The sequence below is a fragment of the Podarcis vaucheri genome (assembly GCF_965113315.1).
Source record: "Podarcis vaucheri genome assembly, chromosome: 13".
NCBI classification, from domain to species: Eukaryota; Metazoa; Chordata; class Lepidosauria; order Squamata; family Lacertidae; genus Podarcis; species Podarcis vaucheri.
The window spans coordinates 25,537,276-25,561,003 of record NC_138751.1 but is presented as its reverse complement, the minus strand read 5'-3'; the positions used below and the strand labels follow the sequence as shown (position 1 = coordinate 25,561,003).

Here is a 23,728-nt window from a genome sequence, read left to right as displayed (position 1 = left end):
TAATAAACAGAAGCTTTGGTAGAGATTAAGGTGGAAGGTTTTCACATGTCCTTACTAGGGAATTCAGTACGATCATCAGTGTTACATAGCTTTTAGGTCCTCCAGGTTTCAATAGGAAATTGCATTGCTATACAAAACAACCTTAAAGAATCTTCAACACCCCAATTACTATCAGCTCCAGCATGTACAGCTAGGACATAGGGAGAATGGATGTTGCAGGAAGCCACAGATATTCACCCCTGGACTAAAGATCTATATAGATGAAGGAAACATGCAATGTAACCCTACAATCCAAGGTACACTTTTCTGATATTAATTCCCATTCAATGCAGTGATGTCCACTTCTGAGTAAAAACAACAACATAGGACTAGACAAAACTTATGCAAGCCATCTAGACAATTGAAACAGTTACCTAAATTGGAGAATGGTTTTTGTCTAAGAATTGGTGGGAAATATTGGTCAGAAACTTCCAGAATGCCATTTTGAGTTCCTTGTTTCTTATGCTATAAATGAGTGGGTTCATTACTGGTGGCACCATGCAATAGAATGAAGAAACCAAGAGGTCAAATGCTGATGGGGAGCTGGAGGTTGGTCTGAAATAGACAAAGTTACCACTTACCAAGAACAGGGAGATAACAATAAGATGAGGTAAACAAGTTGAGAAGACTTTTTGCTTCCCGTGACTGGATGGGATTCTCAGTACAGCTCTGAAGATCTGAATGTAAGAAAAAGCAATAAGAGCAAAGGAGATGAAAGCTAAACAAGCTCCAAAAGTCAGAACCCAAATCACAGTGATATCCGAGTCAGAGCAGGAGATCTTCAGTAGCTGTGGGATTTCACAGAAAAACTGATTGATGACATTAGAACAGAACTCAACTCTGAACGTTGTTCCGGTGTACATTGTTGCATAGAAAAGTCCACCAATCCATGCACTGGTTGCCATCTGAATGCAAGCTTTCTTGTTCATGATAGTCTCATAATGCAGTGGATTGCAGATGGCAACATAGCGGTCATATGCCATAACAACAAGGAGAAGATAATGAGACAACATGAAGAAAACAAGGAAGAATACTTGACAGACACATCCAGAGTAAGAGATGGTTTGTGTCTTCATCAAGGAATTTGCAATGGACTTGGGAACTGTAACCGATATGGAGCCAATGTCTTGCAATGACAGGTTGGCCAGAAAGAAGTACATGGGTGTATGAAGCTGAAGACTATAGATGATGACTGTGATGATCATAATATTTTCTGTGAGGGCCACCAAATATATTATGACAAAAAGGTTGATGTGAAATACCTGCACCTCCCAGATATCAGGGAATCCATGTAGAAGGAATGCACTTACTCTTGACTGGTTCATCATTGTGTCTCAGGCTTTGGTGCCTAGGAAAAGGAAGCTACCACACTGCTTCTTTCTCTTTCAGTTGTATCAGGAAATCTTTCTCTTTGTACTGAATGTGGTAAAGGGTGGAATGCATAGCAATGAGCTTTAACGACGTCTCACTTTTAATTATACCCAGGAGGTTTGATTCTCATGAGCCTCCTACATACAGCTCTGCAGATGTGGATCAAATGTGTATTGAGGGTTGAGATGCACCTAGAATGACTATGATCCAAAGTTCTGCATTGGCGTATGTAAGGGGCTTGCACCAGAGTGGGGTGTTTCTTTAAAAAAATGTTCCTAGAACAGTTTTCTCTATGACATAACCCTGTGTGGGTTGTGGATTGTTGGCTGTTGCTATTTAAATTAACATGTCTAGGACTGAAATCCTTTACACAACTATGAAATTGGTTTTCTTTGTTGCTTACCCCCTGCCAAAAAGTTCTAAAACAAAGCAAGTAATAACAGATCGATAATGGCAAATGAATTCCACAACACTTACATGTTGTATATGATTTAAGGCTAGCATCCACAGAACAATGTAGATTGCTTTATGCTCCATAGTGAGGCTTGCAGACCAACTTTTTGCATTAGAACTGTCTCTGTCTTTTTAATATAGCACAGACTGACTTCTAAGAGAAGACTCCACATTCTACTTGTTATATTTGCATTTTTGTGCAGGTTGAAAGAAACCTCAGTATGTTGGCAATCACAAGGAGTAGAAGAATTGTTAACAATGTTACTTTCTGGCATTCACATCAAGCAACTTATGATTCAGTCCTGGGCAAGATTAGATGATGCATGGGGTGTTCCCATATTATCATTGAGTAATCAACTTCATTTGTTTGGTTGAATTTTCCACAGATATTATACAATGTCTGCTGTTTATCAAGCATACTTTCTGATTTTCTGATGCAGAAATTATATGACAGGTGTGGAAAACTTCAGGCCCGGGGTCAAATTTATCTAACCCTCAGCACTCTCAGGCCATATTTCCAACAATGGTCACAATCCCACACCAGCCCATCTTTGCATACTCCTTTAATTTTTTTATTTGGCTGGAATATGTTCTTGAAATCAGTGGTATTGGCTTGCCCAAATGGATAATAAAGAAGATATGCTACATGCTACAAGCGCATGTAGAAACTAGCCTGTTGTGGAAAGCTAAAGCTCACATTGTTTTTACTCTGGCCTCTTTTGCCGCAGGTGAGGTACACCATTCATTAGTGGCTCCAGGAAACTTGCCCAGAAGGGAGTGAAGCCCTCAGGCTGAAAAACAGCCTCATCCCTGTTATACAACATCCACTTCTCTTCATTTGTTTCTGCAAGGAGGGAAGAACACCGGAGTACAGAGATGGGTATGGGAGTTAAATCCTGAAGCTTTTTTTATCCCTGTCTTTGAACCTTGTGGTCTGTGATGCTGCTTCTGCTTGTAAAGAAGCTGCGGATTTTTATGAATTCAATCAAAACATCCATGCCTTTTTTGCTGCATCCACAATCTCATCACTTCTCAGTGGGTGAGTGTATAATTTGTCATAGAAAGAATGGTCCTTTTGCAGAGACTGCAATAGCCCTAAGGCTTCTTCTCCCTCATGTGCAAACAGTTTTTAAAAGATGAAGAAGAAGAAGAAGAAGAAGAAGAAGAAGAAGAAGAAGAAGAAGAACAACAACAACAACAACTTTCTACACCAGCCTTTTCTAGGAATCAGTTCTGTGATCATCTTTTCTCAGAGACCAAGACATGCTAAGTCATTTATCATCTGGTGACTGTTCAATGTCCTCATTAGGTTGCATGGTGGAGGGACCCATGGTTGTATTGTTTGCTACAGGCAGCAAAATGTCTTGGGTCTGCCCTGAGAGCTACCTGAAACCCATAGTTACAACTTCCAGGTAAATTCAAATACGCAGTTTCAAAATCCCCCTGTGCCACAAGGTCTTCTTGGATTCCTCCAGTTCAGTTTCACCATTCACACTTTTGCATGACAGTCCGCATGGTCAGTTTATCGCATATATGTATTTATTTACTTTGAAATTCTGTCAGTTGAATGATTTCCAAGATGGCTTACAACAGGCTGAACACCTGTACAGCCCAGTCACCAGAGACGTCTTTACCATTGGGCGTAGTGGCACAGCGAGCCAGGGTGCCAAGCAGTGGAGGGTGCCAGGCGGAGAGTCCGGGGAGAGTCCGGGGAGGAGAGATCGGGGAGGTAAGTGAGATGGAGTGGGGGCTTGGTGCCGGTTGGAGGCAGGAATGCTCCGGCTGCTTTCCCGCAGTCCGGAGTTTTCTCCGCTGGCTCCATGACACACCACCTCCTTGGCTGTGTGGTGTGTGCTTTGCATCCCAAGCTCTGCACATCATAAACGTGACTCTACCACTGTTCCCCTGTCCACTCTACCTTGGAAGATCCCTGCACTCAAAGTTGCACACTGCAACAGCTGCCCCCAGTGCCCCTCCCTCCTTCACCTGCTTCTCCACTGCCTTCTCCATGGCGCCAGATATGCGTAAAAGGGCCCTGACAGTCACCAGGCTTTTCTTTTGTTCTGATATCAACAATGAAAGCTAAATTATGTTCAGTTAGGTTGCATTTACCCCATGAGGGGAGGGGGGAGAACCTCTTTTCCAAGGCTTTCTTTGTGCATGCTTCTTTCCTGCTGAGACCAAGCCTGCACACAGAAACTGAGCAGAATTTAACTCCTGCTAGCCACATAGGGAAAAGTGTGTCCATTCAAAGAAAGCTTTTTAAAATCTCACAATACCTCTTGTGCTATTAATTTTAAAAGACAAGCAGAACAAACCACCTCTAATCATGTGATGTCTTAAAGACAGTGTTAATTGAAAGATGGGTATCTCAGCCTTTCCCAAAGGCCTGAACACTAAAGTGCATTTTTTAAATATCTATTTTTTTATTGAGTTTCAGAACAGACACAAAAATATACAGAACAAAATGATAGTGCATTCAAAACTTTTTAAAAAGCATCAATCCCAACCCTCCAGCATCTACTGACCCTCACTGGCCCTTTCCCAGAGAGAGAAATTTCATCAGCACATAGAAACATATCCATACTTCTTGCTTATAGCAGGAACTGACAGATTAAAGAAAAGGAATTAAATGCATACATCAGAACCAAACAGATTTGTATTGGTTTGGAACAGATCTATTACCACCTTCCATATCACTGAAATGTTTTACCTAACTTTGAAAAGACAGCAATGTTGAAGCATGACACAGCTGAGAGAGTCATTACAGAAATGTGGAGCCACTGCAGAGAAGGCTCTTCCCATGTACACCCGCAGTAGGAGCTGGAACCATCAGCTTCAAAGCTCATTAGATGCTGGAACCATAATCCACCCAATCATAAAATGCCTTATAACCTAAAAGCTTCTGGATCCAGGAGTTGTTTATTCCTCCTCCTCCATTTATTTCTGTACTGCTTGAGAAGAAGAAAAACCTCAAACCCGTTTAAAGGTAAAGGTACCCCTGCCTAAAGGCCAGTCATGACCGACTCTAGGGTTGCGCGCTCATCTCGCTCAAGAGGCCGGGAGACAGCGCTGTCTGAAGACACTTCCGGGTCACGTGGCCAGCGTGACGAAGCTGCATCTGGTGAGCCAGCACACGGAAACACCGTTTACCTTCCCGCTAGAAAGCGGTCCCTATTTATCTACTTGCACTTTGACGTGCTTTCGAACTGCTAGGTTGGCAGGAGCTGGGACCGAACGACGGGAGCTCACCCCACCGCGGGGATTCGAACCGCCGACCTTATGATCAGCAAGTCTTAGGCACTGAGGTTTTACCCACAGCGCCACCCGCGTCCCAAACCAGTTTACAACACATTAAACATCAAATAAAACAATCCAGAATAGAAAATTACAGAAGAAAGACAAATATAAAATATACATTCAAAGCAACATAATTAACAGGAAAGTAATACATGATCTTAAAAATTTCCTAATAAAATAATGGAAAGGATGTCAACTACAGATGCACATTTAACACATTAAAGTTCACAAATATATTTTTTTTATTTATGAAATTTCTATACCGCCCTTGATCTGAGGATCACAGAACAGTTTACAATATAAAAACACAAAAATCCATAGCATAGTAAACATTAACTTAAGCATTTCAAAAGAAAACATTACTAAAAGAAGTCAAATACAAAATGCTGGGATCAAGGCACATTAGAAAGCACCTGTTTTCCCCCCGATGGCCCTTTTCTCTCCAGTCTCCACCTTCTTCTAGCTATGGCTCAACTCACAGTTCTTCTAAATATAGACTTCCTGGTACGAGCAGTGCTGGGATGTGGAATCATAACAAATGGGAAATAGCAGCCACATCAAAGCCATTTTCCTCCCTACCTGTCTCATATATGCAGGTTTATAGCATCTGGACACAAATGATCAATTAAAAACAAGTGAAAATATATGGCACATGCAAGGACAGGTATATAGGTAAGGTCAGTTGAATACAATTATGTTTTTATCAGCCTGTATCTCCACTGCAAGAAGTAAAAATTAATTCAAATATTAATGAATATAAAGTTTCATACAGTTTAATTCAAAGGATTTTCACATGTTCATATTGTGCATTCAGTACTAACATCAGTGTTAAATAAGTTTTAGATCATCTAGATTTCAATGGGAAATGGCAGTTCTATACACAATAATCTCCAGTAGTCTCCAGGAACCCAATTACCATCAGCTCTAGCATGTATGGCTAGTAGATAGGGAGAATGGATGTTGTAGTCCAACAGCACCCAGAAAGCCACATATACTTACCCCTGGTCTAAAGACATATACAGATGAAGTAAATGTGTGATATATGGCTACAATCCAATGTATACTTTGCTGAGACTAGAATTCCTATTCAATGTAGTGATATCCACTTCTAAGTAAACAAATGGCTAGTAGATAGGGAGAATGGATTTTGTGGTCCAACAGCACCCGGAAAGCCACAGATACTCACCCCTGGTGTAAAGATGAAGTAAATGTGTGATATAAGGCTACAATCCAATGTACACTTTCCTGAGACTAGAATTCCTATTCAATGTAATGATATCCTCTTCTAAGTAAGCAAACATAGGATTGAACAAAACTTAAGCACACCATCTAGGCAACTGAAACTGTTTCCTAAAATGGAGAATGTCTTTTGTCTAAGAATTGGGGGAATATATTTACCAGCAACTTCCAGAATGCCATTTTAAGATCCTTGTTTCTTATGCTATAGATGATTGGATTCGTTACTGGTGGCACCATGCAGTAGAACATAGAAGCCAAGAGGTCAAATGCTGATGGAGACCCAGATGTTGGTCTTAAATAGACAAAGGTGCCACTTACCAAAAACAGGGTGATAACAATAAGGTGAGGCAAACAAGTTGAGAAGACCTTTTGCTTCCCGTGTCTGGATGGGATTTTCAGGACTGCTCTGAAGATCTGAACGTAAGAAAAAGCAATAAGAGCAAAGTAGATGAAGGCTAAACAAACTCCAAAAGTCACAACCCAAATCACAGTGTTATCCGAGTCAGAGCAAGAGTTCTTCAGCAGTTGTGGGATTTCACAGAAAAACTGATTGATGACATTAGAACAGAACTCAACTCTGAATGTTGTTCCAGTGTACACTGTTGTATAGAAAAGTTCACCAATCCATGCACTGGTTGCCATCTGAATACAAGCTTTCTTGTTCATGACAGTCTCATAATGCAGTGGATTGCAGATGGCAACATAGCGATCATATGCCATGACACCAAGGAAGACGTAATGGGACATCACGAAGAAAGCAAGGAAGAATATTTGGCAGACACATCCAGAGTAAGAGATCGTTTGGGTCTTCATCAAGGAATTTGCAATGGACTTGGGAACTGTAACTGATATGGAGCCAAGGTCTTGCAATGACAGGTTGGCGAGAAAAAAGTACATGGGTGTATGAAGCTGGTGGCTGTAGAAGATGACAGTGATGATGATAAGGTTTTCTATGAGGGCCACCAGATATATTATGACAAAAAGGCTGATGTGAAATATCTGCACCTCCCGAATATCAGGGAATCCATGTAGAAGGAATCCATTTGCTCTTGACTGGTTCATCATTGTGTGTCTCAGACCTTTGTTTGGTGCCTGGGAAGCAAAGCTGCCATACTACTTCTTTCTAATTCTTTCTTATTTAGTTGAACCAGGAAATCTTTCTTGGCAAACATGCTTTGATTATTTGTGATTACTTGTCCAAAAAGGCTTGTGCCTCCTCCGTTGCTACATCATCCACCTTGCCAAGAAGCCTACCCTGGTGATGTGTTCTACTTGCACTCCTGTCTTTTGGTAAGAGAAGCCAAAATGAAAGAATCCTTTGGTGGTGAATCTCTGACTGCCCTCCCTGTCATCGAGACTCATTCCAACCAATGTAATCTCTATCACTGAAGGGCAGATATTGGAAACTAAGCTATTCAACAAAGGGGTGAAATGGTTAGCAATGAGCTTTATCAATGTCTCGTTACTAATTATACCCAGAAGGTTTAATTCTCACAAGCCTTCTACAGCTCAGCAGCTGTGAATCAGATGTGTATTTTGAGGGTTGAGATTCAGTTATGTTTATAACGACTATGATCCAAAGTTCTGCTTAGAGGCTTGCACTGGAGGGTTTTTTTAAAGTTCCTAAATCACTTTTCTCTATGTGTGTGTGGTGGGTTGCTGGCAGTGGCTGCTTAAATGAAGAAGAGGAGGAGGAGGAGGAGGAGGAGGAGGAGGAGTTTGGATTTGATATCCCGCTTTATCACTACCCGAAGGAGTCTCAAAGTGGCTAACATTCTCTTTTCCCATCCTTCCCCGCAACAAACACTCTGTGAGGTGAGTGGGACTGAGGAGACTTCAAAGAAGTCTGACACATCTAAGACTGAAATCTTTTACACCAGTGGTTTTCATCCAGTGTGCCGTGGCACCCTTAGGTGCCTTGAATGATGGTCAGGGGTGCTGCGGGCAACCATGGCCTCCATCCCTCTTTTCTTCCCTCCCTCCTCTGATGCCTGCTCACGTCTCTGCCTCCCATAGGCTTGCATGGCTGTTTGTTGCAGCAGCTCTGGCTACAAGCTCCCCATGCAAATGGTCCTCTGGGGTTGGCCAAGGGGTGCTGGTTGCCAGAAACTGAGGTGGTCTTGGAGTAAGCAAGCAAGTAGTTGAGGTAGCCCAGCCAGCCAGTCTGCCACGCCTTGCTCTTGGGAATGGATGGACAAATGAGAGGCCGGGCAGGCAGCAAGCACACGGGTCTTTCTTGTGCTTATTGTGTACAATGCCTGCCTGGGAGTTCAGTGTCCTTCACTAAAAGGGAGGCTTTCTGCCATGCAGGCCTGGGGGCACCCACTGCTGCCTCCCAAAGTAAGGAAGATGTTGGCCTCACATTCACCTTTGGCCAATCCCTGTTGGGTTGCTAAGGCTGGGGTCTTTCTCTTCACAGGACCATATGGGGTAGTGTGAGAAGGCACCTATCTTTTAGGTGGGAGGGCAGCTCAGAGACCAGGGGCAGTGGCGACAGCTGTCCAGATGGAGGGTGTTTGAAAAGGGGTGAGGGGCTGTGACATAACTCGGCTTCTGAGGCTCGGAGGGCGTTTCCCCACAAGACAGCCACACTCACCCTTGTGGAGTTTTCCCTCAGCCTCCTCACCTCTCCACTCTCCTTGAGAGTCTTCCTGGCAGCTGTTGCCATGAGAAGGGAGAGAACAAAAGAGGGATGGAGGCCCGTGTTGACTGCAGTACCGCTGACCATCATTCAAGGCACCCCAGGGTGCCATGGCACACTGGTTGAAAACCACTGAACTGAATAACTGATGAATGTCAGTTGAAATGGACTCATGCTGTGCCCAATGGACTCACACTGTGTCCAAAGCTGCTTGTTTGGCCACTCTCTGTCTCTCTTTCTTTAACAAATTCACAAAACAGGTATTAAATGCTAAACAAAACATTTTTTAAAAAAACAACATCACAAAAACCCTAAAGTAGGAAACACTCTTTTTTGCTTCTTTGGTTACCAGAAGTGCTCAGAGTTCTATGGAGGATTGGCCTTCAAGGAAACAGTTCTGAGCATGCTCATAAATGCAGATCTATGTTTCAATTTTCTACCAGGCTACTAGGTCTACCCTGAGGCAGACTTACTATTGCTTCACTATGAATATGCCATGGCTGTAAGCTAATATTGATTGGTTAGATTGCCCGCACCTTCCCTAGGAAATAGAAGTATATAAATACCTTATATTTATTTTAAAAATGTATAATCCATTTGCTTAAAAAAAGGCCATACCTAAAATGCCAAAACCATATAAAAACAAAGATGCATAAGACCATTGTTGTTGCTTTTTTAGTATAATATCCATAAACCAATTTCTTAAAAAAGAAATTTTGTATTTGCTACAGTAGTTTAGATAAACACACTGTCAATCTTTACTTTATCATGATCATTTAAGCAGAAGTTGGATGGACATCTGTCATGAATGCATTGAAGGGGGTTGGAGTAGATAACCCTTAGGGTCCCTTCCAACTCTATGATTTACCTATCTGCACTGGCCAAGGGCAGGCTGTTGGGGTGTTGGGTGCATGTGCTGCGGAAGCTCAGACAAGCAGTAAAACTCACCACAGAAAACAGCCATTTAGCAGAGTGGTCTTCACTAGGCAAACACCAACATGCACTACTGTACATACACTATTTACAGATGCTACAAGTTGTCTTCACTCTCTGAGCCCAGAGAGGGTTCTTTCTTTCAAAGTCTTTGCTGTGTTAAAGTCCACAGCCAAGTCTTTAGTTCAGTTGCTCACAAAGTCCTGCAACTGATAAGAGTTCTGAAGTCTGGCAATTTTCCAACTTCAGTGTGTCTGGACTTCAGTGTGGGGGAAACTGAAACTTCCTTTAAAATCTGTCTCAGCCTTGACAAAAGAGGTAGTACTTGAGAGGGATATCTCATGGTTATACATTTAGCCCATACTTTCCTTATTCAGCGAACTGCTGATCAACTTGTGGAATGTTTGCTCAAATCAGCATATGTGGTGGAGATGTGGGAAGTGGTTCAGTTCTGGAAGGATTTGTTGAAATAAAATCAGTCCCTCGACAAACACCTCTAATGTCCAGACCTGGCAATGCTTCTTAACCTTTGGCAGGAAATAACACTAGCTTCAGACCCCTCAAAAGTTGTCTAGGAGCCAGGCTCATAATAACAATATACGAGAAGGTGAAACAAATTAGGGCAAGTAGCACTTGAGGAAAAAAGAGAGCAATAAAAAAAAATTGGCACAAAGACTGAAGCATAATGATTCAATTGCAACTGATTGGAAAGGTTTTATTAAATATATGGCTAAAAATTAAAACAGAGGGCTCCTTTGACACTATAAAAACTTTTGGTTAGAATAATCTGTATATTACCCTGTGTGCGAATGTTTTCATGGATGAGAACTTATATCGTATTTGGCTGTTATTTCTGATGTATTGCCCAAACTTTATCATCTTGGTTAGGGTGGGATATTGTATGTTTGTGTGATGTTGTAATATGCTGTAAGGATTTAATTAAAAATGATTGTTTTAAAATGAGAGTGCTCTAAACCAGGTTACATGACCTAGTTGAATAGGCTTAGGATATAGCCTAAGCACTCCCCCCACCTGGTCCTGCTTCAGCCATTCCCCCTGACTACCCTCACTTTGGACTTACTGTTCAAACAGTTTTCTATGCCAGCTGCCAGGCCATGAGACTGAGCCAAATAGGCTTAAAATACAGCCTAGCCCACCTCCCCCCAGTCCTACCCCAACCATGTTTCTGGAACAGCCCCTTTTTTTGAAATTTATGCCACCCACAGCTCAACCAGCTTCCACTCAGTTGGCTGAGCATTTTATACTGGTGTGTCTTCAACAGAGCTGGGGTCAGGAACTAAATGCTGAAAAACAATTGACCAAACCAGAGATAAACTAAATCCCAATCCTTATCCCTTATCTTGCTGTAGGATTGCCCCTCTTAAGTTATTTTTTTATTTAGATATTTTATTTGTTTTAATGCACTTTGAGGGATATCCATTGGTGCTGAAAACATAATCAAAATGGAATTATTAAAAAAGAAAAAGAAAAATTTAACCTCCACGTGACATTAGGGTGATCAGAGTATGAATCTTGGGGAAGAACATGAGATCCACCTTAGATTTAAAGTCAAGTACAGCTTATCCCCTTTCTGTATAAAATAATATGTAAAGAAAATACAAACCAAACCATTGCTTAAAGAAAACAACAGAAAAAAACATTTTTAAAAGATTACCTCAGGCTCAGACCTAAAAGTTTTGCCAGGGCAGCCTTGAGGTCCTTATTTCTCATGCTGTAAATTACTGGATTCAGCATGGGAGGAACCATGGAATATATTATAGTAAATATCAAATCCATTTGTGGGGCAGTGTTAGAGGTGGGCCTGAGGTAAGCAAAGCATACTGTAAGTAAAAATGTGGAGAAGACAATGAGGTGGGGTAGACAAGTTGAGAAGGCCTTTCTTCTTCCCTGGGCTGAAGGGATTTTCAGAACAGCACTGAAGATGTGCACATAAGTAACAATGATGAAAATGAAACAGCCAACCCCAATTGTAAAACTAAACATAAGAATTCCAATTTCAATTAGGTACAAGTCAGAACACACAAGCTTAAGTAACTGTGGGATTTCACAGAAGAACTGACTGACAACATTGGAGCAGAATAGTATTGAAAACGTTCCACTGGTATTTAAAACTGCATGCAGAAGGCCGCCAACCCACACACCAGCAACCATTTGGGTGCAAGCTCTCCTGTTCATTACCATTTCATATTGCAGGGGATCACAAATGGCAACGTACCGATCATATGCCATGACTGTAAGGAGGAAAACATCACATCCAACAAAGAAGAGAAATGAAAGGACTTGAACAACACATCCAAAATATGAAATGTGCCTTGTGTTCATGAGGGAATTGGCCATGGATTTGGGAATAATAACTGAAACAGAGCCAAGGTCCTGCACTGCCAAATTCACCAGAAAGAAGTACATTGGGGTGTGCAAGCGGTGGTCGAAAGCTACTGCGAAGATTATGAGAAGATTGCCTGTCACAGTTGCTAAGAACATTCCAAGGAAGAGAAAGAAGTGTAGCATCTGCAGTTCCCGAACTTCTGAGAATTCCAAGAGAAGAAACTCAGAGACTGATGTTTGATTATCCATTTTTTACTTAATGTTAGGTAGCATGGCAAGCCTGGAAGAAAACAACAACTCTGTAGTTAATTCAGTTTGAAGCGGTTTAATGAATATCAAATGAATATCAAATCCTCTATGAAGACACAATTAGAATCCGTCACGCTAAATTTCCCATAGAGGATCTTTGCAGAAGCTAACAAAAAGGTTGTCCTGTTGCTCAACATCCAAAAAAACCCACAAAGTGCTGCACCAACAAGCACAAAACAACCACTCTGCAATGCCACAAATCAAACTCAATGGTGTAACGTTGGAAAGGGTCGTTCACTTCTCCTACCTGGGCAGTTATCTTTCCACAAGGACCGACATTGATGCCAACATCCAGTATTGCCTGAGCTCAGCGAGCGCAGCTTTCTCCAGATTGAAATGCAGATTGTTTGACTACTGGGACATTCGTGGGGAAACTAAAATGCTTGTTTACAAAGCTATTGTACTACCAACCTTACTGTATGCTTGTTAAGCATGGAATACTTATAAACATCATCTCCAACTCCTTGAAAGATTCCATCAAAGGTGTCTCTGAAAATTTAGTGTAGCTTCCCAACGTACACTGTAGCAGTAAAGGTCAGTAAAATGTTCGTTTCATTTGGGCTGTTTGGGAGATGCTGTTTCATTATCTAAAGGGTACCGGATTTTCTTAGCCCAAAATACAGCTTGAAATAAAATAACTGTTTGCTGGTTTATTTTGCTATGTATTCCCAAACAGTTTTTAATGATGCTCAGTTCCCAGAGAAGCACTCTAGGTCTCAGGTTGTTCTTGTTTCCCTTTCACACACTGAATGGAATATGGGTATTACTTAAAGACTATTTCTATGTCTCTCTTCCTGGTCTTACCTCAGATGTAGAGGAGGATGTAGTCAAAGAGTACCAAGAGGACAAGTAGCTTCCCTCTCCATTCATGCAAAATGAATGAGGATTCTGAGAGCTTCAACTTTGTACTCAGTTAAATTTTGCTTATATAAATCTGGTTAATGGTCTATAAAAAGGTCCCTCAGTTGGTCACAAACTTTCAGGATAACATAAAATAAACACATATGTAGTTCTTCTTAAGTTTGGATTGTAGTCACCAACAGTTATAGTAAATCTTTTTATTAATGCAATTAATGTGTTTCCACTTGAATGGATGACATATGACTACCCCTCTGGAAATGATTTGAATACTGCATGTTGTAGGAAATAGAATTAATCCGTGTAAGAGCCAAAATCTCATATTTGGTTCTTAGATTATAGTACTATTTACATTGCCAAATGAAAGTATCCCACTAGCAGTTCCTCTATAGGCAGCTCACATGCTTTGACTTAAATGGGACAATCATTTCAAGAGGAAAATGTAGGAATTTGATGACTAGTTAGTTAGTTAAAGAAAGATATACATGTCCAGTCATTCAAGGTAAAATGATATAAATAACTTACTATCTTTCTTCATGTCGTTTTCTCTCTCCAAATGATGATGCGTCTTCCTCTCTGTTGTCTTTAGATGATCATCTATCCATACAGGCACAGCTGAAATTTTATGTATGTTCTCTTACCCTGTACCATTGCCTCCCAGCCTCCAAGGCAGCCAAAAGTCTGTTTTCATTGGCAATACAAGATTGCCACTATGTTATTACGTTTGTTGTGTTCACTGGCACATGCTCTCAAGAGTTCAACACAACTGGGCAAAGAACTCCCCCAAGAAAGATAGATTTTCTGCTATTTCTGAAAATATAATTAAGATAATGAATGTCTTTGAAAGTACATTTGTTTATTTATCAATTCATTACATTTATTATCCACCCATAGGTTATAACTGGGGTTCTCTGAGCAATGAACAATTTAAATGATTTAAAAATCACATAATCCAGTAACACAATATTAAGTCCTTCTCTGATAGTTTTTAAACGATGAAGATTTAGCTGGTTTTAGTTTTTGAATTTGTGCTTTTAGATTAATCGTTGCATGTTATTGACCAGGATGATGTTCTATACACATTTAGGCCCCATTTGAACTATCTATTTAAAACAGTATCATACCACTAACCTATCACCACACAGCTACAATTCCCAGATTTCCCTGGAAATATGTATTGTTAAACCACTATCAGAGTTTAAATTCTGTGGAGGTAATAGGGGTATCCTAACAACCCTTAGGACCCCTAACAAACTACAGCTCCCCAGATTCTTTGGGTGAATCTATAACTGTTAAAAGTTGTATAATACTGCTTTAATTGCATGGTGCAGATGGGATCTTGCTTGGAGTAAGACCAATTGAGTCCAACAGGTCTTCTGAGTAGACAGAAAAAGTTTTTAATGCTTTAAATTTTCAAAGGCATTATGATTCTGCAGTAGTTTGACTTCATCCCATTTTCTCTCCAGACAGATGGATGCCAACACCAGCAACAACAACAAATGTGCAAAAAAGAAGCACATTGAAATTGTATATATTTTCTAAAGTACACTACTCAAATAGACATTTTATATGCACTTTCCTGAAATGATGTATTTTGTTCTTATTTATGTTTGTATATGCAATTTACACAAAATAATAAGTAAAAAAACTTACTTAATTCTGTTGAACATGGCCTAACTTGGGATGTCTTTGGCCCATAAATTTTCTTTAGACTTGGGAAGCACATTCTCTAGTCTTAAGATTTGTGGGCTAGCTGATTATGCCTACTCAGACACAGCCAAAATAAAAGGTGGGAACTTAATAATTTGCTCTTCTGTGAGGAGCTTTTAAAAAAACAGGGAGAATTGATGACAGTGATTAACTACAAAGCCTATATTGTGTAGACATGTGCAGATTGATCTTGGTAAAGTTGCATCCACCCCAGCCCTGGTTGCCCTTTGATTGTGCAGCCATCAAAAGGGTGAAGACTTGGTGAGTTGGGGAGGTTTGGGGTGGGGCTTCGGCCCTTCCTTCCGCTGTGTTTTAATGGGCAGAGACAAAAGGGTTTAAAGAGTGTAGAATTTCAGTTTGAATGACAAGGCTCAGAGATGTATATTTTTTTTCTGAGTTAGTAGCAACAAGGAGGAAGCAGGGGGCCCGAAGAGCATCATGTGGGTTGACTGTGAAAGGCTGTAATAAAAAGAAAGAGAACATGGCAGATGCAAGCCTGCTGTGCCTGTGGGAGAAGCAAGTAATCCTCTTGGATTGTAATGCATTGAACGTCTCCATCTAGGCTCAGGTTGTAGACATGTATGAATAAACCATATATATTAAAGACACCTGAGTCTCCACCATGCCTCATTGTCCAAAAAAGAAACACAGACCTTGGGTAACTGCCCAGAACTCCTTGCATCCCACAATGTTTGGGGATATTGGAGTGGTGTGTACCAGTGGTGAAAAATAAGGGGCGGGGGGGGGGTGGAATGTGTCCAGACCTTTTGCAACATACATAACCATTTCACAATATTTTTTCATACATACATATGGTTTGCTCAGAGATTGGCCACCATGGTTTCAAACAGAATTGGACACAAAAGTAGTTACTATAAAAGATGTGAAACCATTTGCTGAAATCTCCAGACTGATGGGAAATATATATATAGAAGGGTTGCATTATTGTACTTAATGAAAATATGGAGAGTAAAGAGCTGAACCAAAATTTGGAATTTTATTAACATCAGCAAATGATACAGGTTGAATAGGTGATATTTATAATTATTGAATTTGATACCCAAAGAGGACCATTTATGAGGAAATGAGCTAGGGAGTTACAAGAGGATCTTAGTATGGAGGAATGGATTTTGGTAAATTGCTGCTACAGATTACATCAGTAGAGTTGGGAAAAAAATCCTATCTTGAGCACTGAATTGGAACAAATAGCAGTCAGGTTTTCCGTGGATTTCTGTTCATTCCAATTTAGCACAGAAGAGCGGGTTTTCTGGAAGAAAGAGGCAGAGCAAAGGCAAAACTGCTTGGACCCAGAAAGCTGTTCAGGCCTGTGATTTCTAAGCAGGGGACAAATAGAAGTGGGGAGAAGCCCTTAAATTGGGTATTACTCTTTTTTAAGTTAAACTGCTAAATTCTCTCTGTGAAAGGATATACAAAGATAGCAATCCTATGCACATGAAGTTCATTTGAAGGAAACTGGTATATGTTAAGCCAGTGTAATGCTACACTAGAGCCAAACACCATTCAGCAGCAAGGCTGGGCTGCTACTCTGCCTAAGCCTGACTGAAGGAAAGCACACCTTTCAAATAGTCTTCTACACAGGGGGCTAGACCATGTAACTGAGCTGAATGAGTTTAGGATTCAATCTAGCCCCACTCCCCCACTATTACCCCAAAAGGTCCATAGTAGATTTAATCCCAAGCATCACTTATTCTTTTCTCTATAAAATAATAAGACAAAAAAGTACAAACCAAACCATTGCTTAAAGAAAGCAACAGAGAAAGCATTTTTTAAAATATTACCTCAGACCTACAAGTTTTGCCAGGGCAGCCTTGAGGTCCTTATTTCTGATGCTGTAAATTACTGGATTCAGCATGGGTGGAACCATGGAATATAGTATAGTAAACACCAAATCCAGTTGTGTGGCAGTGTTAGAGGTGGGTCTGAGGTAAGCAAAGCCTGCTGTAAGGAAAAATGTGGATAAGACAATGAGGTGGGGTAGACAAGTTGAGAAGGCCTTTCTTCTTCCCTCAGCTGAAGGGATTTTCAGAACAGCACTGAAGATGTGTACATAAGTAACAATGATGAAAATGAAACAGCCAAACCCAATAGTAGTACTAAGCATAACAATTCCAATTTCAATTAGGTACAAGTCAGAACACACAAGCTTAAGTAACTGTGGGATTTCACAGAAGAACTGATTGACAACATTGGAACAGAAGGGCACTGAAAACGTTCCACCGGTGTTTAAAGCTGCATTTAGAAGACCACCAAACCACACACCGACAACCATTTGGGTGCAAGCTCTCCTGTTCATTATCATTTCATATTGCAGGGGATCACAAATGGCAACGTACCGATCATATGCCATGACTGTAAGGAGGTAAACATCACATCCAACAAAGAGGAAGAACAAGAGGACCTGAAAAACACATCCAAAATATGAAATGTGCCTTGTGTTCATGAGGGAATTGGCCATGGATTTGGGAATAATAACTGAAACAGAGCCAAGATCCTGCATTGCCAAATTCACAAGAAAGAAGTACATTGGGGTGTGCAAGCGGTGGTCGAAAGCTACTGCGAAGATTATGAGAAGATTGCCTGTCACAGTTGCTAAGAACATTCCAAGGAAGAGAAAGAAGTGTAGCATCTGCAGTTCCTGAACTTCTGAGAATTCCAAGAGAAGAAACTCAGAGACTGATGTTTGATTATCCATTTTTTACTTAATGTTAAGTAGCATGGCAACCCTGGAAGAAAACAACAACTCTGTATTTAATTCAGTTTGAAGTGGTTTAATGAATAAATATAAAACCATTTATGAACACACAATTAGAACCTGTCACACTAAATTTATAACTAGCATATGTTCAACACTAAATCATCTAGCTTTTCTTTGTGGCTTATGGATATTTTGAGGGCCCATGTGGTGAGCCTTGGCCACTGAGGGATGGGCTTCATGAAGGAGAAGTTTATTGATTAGAGCTAGCAGTAAGTTTTCACAAAGGAATTGGTTGTACATCCTGAATCACCCAACCCACAGGAGATTATTCCTTCAGTGTTGATGCTGGGTTTTAGGATCACCCTATGAGGTGTGTCATTTCTTGAAGATCCCTCCAGAACACCATCTTAGGGAGTTCTATGGCTGGTTGACACCCATCTGGGCATTCAGAAAGAATACATTCTCCCTGAATCTCTTTAACAGGGTACCCTGAAAATTTGACCCATGTATTGGAACCATGTATTTCAAGCCACCACTCTACCAGACTAAGGAGCCCGCACAATGCCTTTTTCTGCCACCTGAGTTGGCCCTACCATGTTCTGCCTTTCTGCTTTTCAGCAACAATGGGGCCTCTGTGCATCACATTGTATTATACTGTTAGTGTAGCTTCCCAACATGCACTGTAGCACTATGGTTCACTAAAATGTTCACTTTATTTGAGCTGTTTAGGAGATGCTGTTTCATTATCTAAAGGGTATGGATATTCTTAGCCCAAAATAGAGCTTGAAATAAAATACATGTTTGCTGATGTATTTTGCTATGTATTCCCAAACAGTTTTTAATGATGCTCAGTTCCCAGAGAAGCACTGTAGGTCTCAGATTGTTCTTGTTTCCCTTTCACACAATAAAGGGAATATTGGCATTACTTAAAGACTATTGCTATGTCTCCCTTCCCAGTCTTACTAAAGATGTAGAGGAGGATGTATTCAAATAGTACGAAGAAGAGAAGCAGCTTCCCTCCCCATTCATGCAAAATGGAATGGAGAGTTCTGAGAGCTTAGACTTCGTACTCAGTTAAATTTTGCTTGTATAATTCTAATGAATGTTCTATAAAGAGTCCCACAGTTGGTCACAAACTTTCAGGATAACATAAAATAAACACATAAGTAGTTCCTTAATGTTGGGTTGTTGTCACCACAGGCTATAATAAAGTCTCTTAAATAATGCAGATTAATATGTTTCCACTTGAATGGATGACATATGATTACCCTCTGGAAATGATCTGAATACTGCATGTTGTAGGAAATAGAATTAATCAGTGTAAGAGCCAGCATCTCATTTTTGGTTTTCAGATTATAGTACTGTTTACCTTGCCAAATGAAAGTATCCCATTAGCAGTTCCTCTATAGGCAAATCACATGCTCTGATTTAAGTGGGACAATCATTTCAAGAGAAGAAATGTAGGGATTTGATGACTAGTTAGTTAGTTTGTTAAAAAAGACATACATGTCCAGTCATTCAAGGTAAAATGATATTAATAACTTACTATTTTTCTTCATGTCAACTTTCCCCCCCAAATTATGATGTGTCTTCCTCTCTGTTGTCTTTAGATGTCCATCCATCCATACGGGCACAGCTGAAAATTTATTTATATTCTCTCACCCCGCTCCATTGCCTCCCACCCTCCAAGGCAGTGAAAAGTCTGTTTTCATTGGCAGTACAAAATTGCCACTATATTGTTATGTTTGTTGTGTTCCCTGGCACATGCTCCCAAGAGTTCAACACAACTGGGCAAAGAACTCCCCCAAGGAAAATAGATTTTCCGCTATTTCTGAAAATATAATTAATAGATAATGAATGTATGTGAGAGTACACGAACATTTATTTATTTATCAATTCATTACATTTATTTGCACTATACATTTTAAATAGTATCAGACCACTAAGCAATCATCACATAGCTACAATTGCCACATTTCCTTGGAAATAGGGATTGTTTAAACACTTTTAGTGTTCAAACTTTGTGAAGGGAATATGGGCCTCCTAACAACTCTCAGCAGCCCTAACAAACTACAGCTCCCAGAATTCTTTGACTGTTTAAAGTGGTATAATAACACAATGTAAATTTTAGCCATTTAATCCACATGTATTCCCACTGTTCCAGCTGAGATTTTCCATGAGGTCCAGAGGCTTGTCACTGTCAGGAGCTTGTCCTACACTCGAGTATGACCCTGGCAGAGACACATGCCTGACTGGCATGTTCTCTCCCTCCTGGTCTTTCGTTCAGGAGCTTCAGAAGCTTTCTTCTGCTTGAACATCACAGCGCCCGATGCGAATAGACATCGGCACACTTAGGGATCCTCAGAGTGTTTGCAGTTTGCGTAACAGACCTCAGCAACTCAGCATTTTGGCTAGTCTACTTTATTTAGATATAAACACACACAGAGCACTGCAACATGGCTCCCTCTCTCTCTAGCATCAGACAGCAAAGAGAAAAAGAACAAAGGACACACGGAACACAGTAACACAAACATCCTGTCTCCATCACTTCCCACTCTGTGGAGTCAAAACATACACCGTCATGTGATAGACAGAAATCCCATGACTGAAATCATGGAGCAGCCCCATCAGATATGAGGGATGGGGCTCTGGAGCATGTGGAGGTCAACTGTGAATGGTCTGCTTAATACTTTGAGAGTAATCTCACTCAACTTCATAGAGACTTGAATGCCACAACTGTGGCAGTTCCATTTGAGGTGTCTAATATCTTATGTGTCTGAGGAAGAGACGGGAAGTGTAACCTGGCTGTCCTACTAGATCTCTCAACAGCTTTTGATATTATTGAACATGGTGTTCTGCTGAATCAGCTCTGTGGGATGCTATTATGGGCACTGTCACAGTGGCAACATTTCTACTTGCAAGGTAATGTTCAGAGTTGTTATGGTGTCCTGCAGGGCACTTTTTTTCTTCCAGTGTTTTATGAAGCTAGAAATTCCATTAACTTGCATTGCAAAACCAAAATGGCCACAACATTTTTGTTTTTTCACAAGCTGCCATTATCACCCATTACTGAAACCTTTGGTCCTTTCTGTAACAGTAGTAGCCCCAAATCTTACAACAAATAGTTGCAAAGGCAAATGCTCGAGACCAGTAAAGCAATGATATGAATAGTTTATAATCAGATTTCCTACGCATGCCATCTTAATCCATAGCTCAATGGTCGGCCACATGCTTTTTATTCAGCAGGTCTCAGGTTCCTCAGCATCTAGAAGTTGACTAGAAAAGATCCCCATCTTAAACCCTGTATATTGTCTATGAGTCATTGTATGCAATATTGATTGTTTTGAATGCTATGCCATTGTCAGAAACTCCTATAGATAAAGTTTCTCTTAATTACGTTAGGAAAACATAGATTGTAAAACTAATTTTTCTACACACCTGCAGTCATGGCTTGAAGTGGCTTGCTGAGGCTAAGTCCTCAGGGAAATTAAGATCATATTAATAAACCACCTCCTGATGGTTGCGTTAAACTCTTACTGCCAGTAAAGATATGATTTTCCTGCCTCAACAAGAGCAGGGGAACACTTATAATGCATCTTAGCACACTGGGAAACACTTAGTTCTGGGAGCAGAAAGTGCATGAGAAGCCAAGAGAAATCTATGGAATAAATGTAAGTCATTTATCTACTTAATACTTTAGAAAATGCCAGATATATACTGCACATTTTAGGTACTCCAGAAATACAGAGGGTTTGTACAGCAGAAACAGCTTAGATTTAGATTTAGATTAGATTTATTAAATTTATACATTGTTTCTCAATAGTAATATGATCTTTTGATGCTATTTACAGGTTACTACTGGGCTGGTAGAGCAGCTAGCTTTTTAACATTCTGTCATTACAACCTTAATAATTCTGTTAATCATAAATCAAGACAATTAGTGAATATACAATGTAATTGAATTTCGGGATATTCTGGTGAAGAATGTCTGTGTAATAGATGTTTTTTTATCCAAGTGTAAACATCCTGCTTTTGGTGCCATGTTTGTGCTCAATCAAAACACACTGTACACTTCAACAATACTGCAGGGTTTGTTACACAAATGATGGGTGTTCATAAACTTTTGAGATCTCAAAGTTCTTGCTTTAATGAAGCATTTAATGAAAGGTACATCTTATCCAGTACATGTGTCAAAGTTATTCAGGGATGTCTTCAACCAAAAGAAGTAGGGAATTATGCTGGGATGATCAAAGGAAAAAGTAGGTGCACATGGGCTAAATTGTAAGGGAGCATAATATGCAAGACTGTAATACAGAGCTGAGGAACCTGTGAAACTCCGGGTGTTTCTAGATTACGATGCTCATAATTCCTGACCATACTGGTTGGCAATGATGGGAGTCCATCCAACAAGATCTGGAGGGTCACAAATTCCTCATCCCTGTTGTAGAACATGCTTACTGCTTACACAGGTCATAGGCTATGTAGGAAACTTAGTTTGCAGGTTTCTGCTTTGTAGCGCATTGTAAATTTGTATGTGGCTTACCTCTATACTTAAACTGAAGTTTGTGTTTTAAACCTATAATCTGCTCTCATTTACATTGTTTATTTTTACTTCACCATTCAGCCAATATGGCAGTGCAGCTAAGAACTGGTAAAGCCTGAATGGTTTGAATGGCCCAGCAACAGTCCTGTGAACAAAGTCTTGCCTCACTGTTTTTACTATTTTGTTCTGTTACAATCAGTGTAGGAAATGCCTGTTTGTGAGGGGGAGAATACGTGTGTGTGTGTGTGTGTGTGTGTGAAGTGTATGCATAGCGTTGTTGAGCTTTTTAATTAATAACTGTTGTGATGAAAAACCAGAAAAGTAAAGCTTTGGGTTGACAATTTAAATCCAGACGCTCTCATGGCAATCTTGTGATACTAAGGGTAGTAGGCCGGTGGGGTTTAAATTTAGTCAAAGCCAATAACTAAATGTCCTGCACCAAATCTATAATTCAACAGAGAGGAGATTAACCTCTAAGCTCAATGGAGCATTTGGAACACAGGATGGAACAGGAAAAAATTGCCTTAAGAACTTAGACTGAACAGCTTGTGTAGATCCAAGGAGAGTGCCTGGGCAAATCTGAGCCCCATATAATAACTGTGCTAGGGGTTTAGCTTTAAACACTTCAAGTGCTGATGGTATGTGATTGCCAACTTTTGTACAGAAAATGTGTGTCAGAATTTTGGTGCTTTGAGACTCCCCCCCCCCTTTGCATATTTCTGATGTGCTCCCCATGAACCTGTTGACTGAAAAATAAGGCCAAGGTATTTAAAAACTTTAACTTGTTTGATCAACTGATTATCCATATACCATCTATGGGCCCTATAGTTTCTTGAAAACACCATGGCATTCCTTTTCTTGTAATTCACAGCCCACTGTTCTCTTTGGCAGTATCCTGTGAATGCCCTCATCAGTCTTTTTAGGCCCACTTTTGTTTGAGATAGAAAGACTGCATCATCTGCATATAATAATATAGAGATGGTTTTTGTGGCCAATATAGGGGCATGATACTCTGGGGATGTTAAACTCTGGACAATATTTATATATAAATTAAACAGTGTGGGAGCTAGGATACAACCATGCTTAACTTCCTTTGTGGCTGCTACAGATATTATGGGCTGTCCATTTGTAGAGCAACACACTTTCAGCACAGTGTTGTTTAAGGAAACTCCCAAAATTGCTGAGTTTTTTTTTAAGGAAGTTGCCTAACACAAAACACCTTTGAAATACCAGTAATGGGACATATGTCAGTCTGTTTCATCAAATTTGA

At 40.3% G+C, this 23,728-nt stretch overlaps 3 protein-coding genes across 3 annotated transcripts in view; all 3 read right to left on the bottom strand.

Annotated features, from left to right (window-relative positions):
- The window catches only part of LOC309516572 (olfactory receptor 14A16-like), a gene marked incomplete at both ends in the record, with an annotated part of 40,752 nt that overhangs the window by 101 nt on the left and 16,923 nt on the right, over nt 1-23,728 (bottom strand). The window contains one exon of the mRNA XM_082195333.1: nt 621-1,181. Within this exon, the coding sequence (XP_082051459.1) occupies nt 621-1,181 (561 nt within the window). The remainder of the gene's footprint in view (nt 1-620; nt 1,182-23,728) is intronic.
- On the bottom strand, nt 5,856-12,571 carry LOC309517461 (uncharacterized protein; the record flags this gene model as incomplete). Its single annotated transcript, XM_082196694.1, has 4 exons — nt 5,856-5,882; nt 6,562-7,494; nt 7,657-7,813; nt 11,652-12,571. The coding sequence occupies 4 exons, from the start codon at nt 12,569-12,571 to the stop codon at nt 5,856-5,858; spliced, it is 2,037 nt and encodes a 678-aa protein (XP_082052820.1).
- Nucleotides 16,995-17,912, bottom strand: LOC309517302 (olfactory receptor 14J1-like; the record flags this gene model as incomplete). The annotated part of the gene is made up of 1 exon (XM_082196444.1): nt 16,995-17,912. One exon carries the CDS (start codon nt 17,910-17,912, stop codon nt 16,995-16,997), a length of 918 nt encoding a protein of 305 aa, XP_082052570.1.